General features: G+C 46.2%; 1 protein-coding gene across 1 annotated transcript; it reads right to left on the bottom strand.

The window, feature by feature from the left end:
* Positions 1-797: 797 nt before the first annotated feature.
* LOC126398312 (C-1-tetrahydrofolate synthase, cytoplasmic-like) lies at positions 798-3,598 on the bottom strand. The gene is made up of 8 exons (XM_050057542.1): positions 3,471-3,598; positions 2,936-3,072; positions 2,735-2,835; positions 2,440-2,576; positions 2,199-2,310; positions 1,807-1,934; positions 1,418-1,478; positions 798-1,218 (listed from the first exon to the last, which is right to left on the bottom strand). Exons 2-7 carry the CDS (start codon positions 2,986-2,988, stop codon positions 1,428-1,430), a joined length of 582 nt encoding a protein of 193 aa, XP_049913499.1. The 5' UTR covers positions 2,989-3,072; positions 3,471-3,598; the 3' UTR covers positions 798-1,218; positions 1,418-1,427.
* Between the last annotated feature and the right edge of the window lie 109 nt (positions 3,599-3,707).

Raw genomic sequence — 3,707 nt, 5'->3', positions numbered from 1 at the left:
AGGACACTTTAACAGAGTGAGACAGACTGACAGGAGCCGGCGGTGACACAGGAACATCCAGCAGGAACAACAGAGAACATGAAGGAGGGAACACGAGCAGACGATCCTCTAACAGGGACAGATGTCACACTGCAGAGGGTGACGAGGTGGCTGAGGACAGGTGTGAGGTGGGGGAGGGGAGCCCAGGTGATGACAGACAGAGAACAGGTGAGGACATGAGGCTACAGGAGGAGTGTGGGGACATCTGGTGGCCGGAGGGAGAAGTGCAGCTCTGAGGGATGATCAGGACACGTTCCTTCACTTTGCTGTTTATTTCATCTGTTTATTTAACTGTAAAATGACGGAGACAAATCTGCAGTGACGTGTTTATATATTAATAATGTGATGAAGATGATTCTCAGCTTCCTCTCTGACGTGTTGGAGACAATAAAGGAGAAGATTTAAACTCAGAATACAGAAAAACTGTTGGTTTATTATTTCCTTCATCACAAAGAACAGACGAGTGTCTGAGTGCATCACGTCACCTGCCAGTGTCAGTGTTTATCAATCAAAACATTTTCATCGTCAACAATCAGAAGAGCAATAAAACAGATCAGATCAGGTGACGTCAGAGAGACAAATGAGACGTGACAGCAGAGTCAGGCTGCAGCCGGTCGCTCGGTTACTCCAGGAACCAATTAAAGCGACCGTCACACTCGTCAATCAACTTAATTAATGACTGAGGCTCTGATGACATCACACAGCTGTCAATCAAACGTCTGATTATCTTCAGACATGAGGAAGAGGAGGCTTTGATATGATAATAAACTTTATTTATACGACACAGTGCGACAAACATCAGCTCCAACTTTATTATTCATTGAAACATTTTTATAAAACACAGATCACATGATTTATGTTCTTATTGTTTACACATCTGTTGGTTTGTTGTTGTCAACATCTGGATTCTTCGTCTCATCAAGCAGAAAAACATAAATATATAAATCAAATCTTGACGTTTGTTCAGGTGAAACCGAAACTTTATTGATCGTCAGGTTGTTTACAAACACAGAGCTCATAAACATTAAAAAAACCTCTGATACATCGATCAGGTATTTGATCACTTCCTGTTGACGTCAGCAGGAAACAGATGGGATGTCTCTGCTGCTGTTTCCATGACGACGGCCTCCGAACAGCCAGTGGAGTTTAAAGGTCGAAGACTGTTTGCTCTTCATCCTGCTGCAGAGAACATTGTTACCCTGAACTCTGACTGACAGGCGCTCTGATTCAACAACAACAACACAACAGGACGACACGATGACATCACCAACTGATTCAACTTAATGAGGTCAGAGAGAAAAACACCTGAAGAAGATTGACGTGAAGACGTTTGACGTGATAAATGAGTTCTGTGATCTCAGATTTGAATCAGTTTTACCTTCAGAGTTTCACCTCCTGTGGTTCTTCAGGAGGAACCGCTGAGCGCTCTGCACCGTGTTCTGAAACATGTGACCATTATAGTTACCATGACATCATCAGAACACAAAGCTTCAGTTTATAAAACAGATTCTTTAATTATATATTTTATATTCTATGTTTGTATCATGTTGTTGAAATGTAAATGTTCAGAAGGAAAGTTCATCTTTAAAGACCCAAAGAACTCTGAGAGAACGCTGGGTTTTGATTGGATAAACTTTGGCCAATCAGCTGTGAACGTCAGACTGCTGAAACAGGAAGAACCTGCAGGATGCCATGACTCATTAGAGTCTGCGGGCGGCGCTGCTGCTGCGACGGAACAACACAAACTAAACTGAGAAATGAAATCACCTCCATGAGCATGGCCACCGTCATCGGCCCCACCCCTCCTGGAACAGGGGTGATGAATCCTGCTCTCTGATAGGCTGAGTCGTAGTGGACGTCTCCGACGACCCGTTTACCGCTCGCCTTCGTCTCATCTGTCAGACAGGACGACTCAGAGGTCAGAGGTCACAGTGGTCATGTTTACTTCATGTTCAGATCAGATGTAGGACAATAAATACGTCATCATTTATTATTGATTATATTTTATATCAATAATCTGAGTCTGTCTGATCAACGTGGTGCAGTGACACGTTCAACATTTACCTCTGAGACGGAGAGACAAACAGGAAGTAGAAATACCCCAGTGAAGTGAAAGTACCTGAACCTGTGTGCAGGTGTGTAGTAAAGTAGCTGTGTACCTGGTACGTGGTTGATTCCACAGTCGATGACCACGGCGCCCTCCTTCACCCACTCTCCTCTCACCATCTCCGCTCGCCCCGCCCCCACCACCAGGATGTCAGCCCGGCCCACCTGCATCAGACAGGAAATATGTCATCACTCAGACAGGAAACACATCATCAGTCAGACAAGAAATGCATCATCACTCAGACAGGAAACGTTGAGGTCAGTGATGTCACCTGTCTAAGAGAATGATGTCACCTGTTCGGGTAGGTCGGGGGTCTTGGAGTGACAGGTGGTCACGGTGGCGTGGTTCCACAGCAGCAGGTCATGCATCGGCGCTCCAACAATCTTACTGCGACCAATCACCACCGCATGTTTCCCCGCCACAGACATGCCTGTGTGGGAACAGGAAGTCACAAGTGAGGTGACATCATGGCGGACTGACAGACTCCTTGTTGCCTCCAGCCGCCACGTCAGAAGTTAAGATGTCTGCTACGTCACAAAGATGGCGACTGCTGAGGGCGCGCCAGTAGTACGTATGTGTGAGAGAGACCTGTCTGTCTGATGAGCTCCATGCAGCCGTTGGGTGTACAGGGGATGAAACAGTTGTTCAGGTCACCTCGAGACAACTTCCCTGCGTTAATACAGCTCAGACTACACACACACACACACACACACACACACATGAAGCCACAGGAAAATACTAGAATGAAACTAATAAACAAATCACGTGAGGACTTCCTGTGAGACTCACCCATCCACGTCTTTCTCTGGAGAGACGGCGTTGGTGATGCGTTCAGTGTCCATGGAGTTCACAGAGTCCAGAGGAAGCTGGACGATCAGACCGTGGACGGACAGGTTGTCGTTGACAGACAGGATGTTCTGCAGGACCTGCGAGGGAGACAGGAAGTGATCAGAGGACACGCTGTACGTCACTGCAAACCTCAGATATGTTTGTACGTTTCATACGCATCATATCAGCGTTTCTAAAGTGACGCAGTATCTGAGCTTCATCAGGAGGTGGAGGGGAGGGTGGAGGGTGAGACACCAGGTGAGACACCTGTCAACCTGCAGATAACTGGTCAACTCCAACTAACAGCTAAACCAGCTGAGTTTACTGCCGCAAACACATGATCTTCTCCAACATAACCAGGTGGTTTCAGACATCACCACATGTTGACCACAGCTACATGATAATGTACAAAGGTCACATATCCATGGTTTGCAGAGATGTACAGCGCCACCATCTGTTCCAGTGATGGAGCTGGAGGTGGAGGTGCAGCACTCACCTCGTCCTGTCTGGACGTATTCGGCAGCCTGAGGTGTTTCGCATCGATTCCAATCTGCAGAACACAAACTGAACATATTATTATTATTATTGTTATTTTAATATTATCATTGTTGTTGTTCTTACACACGTGTGTGTGTTGGCTAAATATAACCACGTGTGTGTGTTGGCTAAACGTAACCACGTGTGTGTGTGTGTGTGTGTGTTGGCTAAATATAACCAAATGTGTGAGTTGGCT

This window comes from Epinephelus moara, chromosome 12, assembly GCF_006386435.1.
Source record: "Epinephelus moara isolate mb chromosome 12, YSFRI_EMoa_1.0, whole genome shotgun sequence".
Taxonomy (NCBI): domain Eukaryota; kingdom Metazoa; phylum Chordata; class Actinopteri; order Perciformes; family Serranidae; genus Epinephelus; species Epinephelus moara.
The sequence above is the reverse complement of the archived record's forward strand: the minus strand, read 5'-3'. Positions and strand labels throughout refer to the sequence as shown.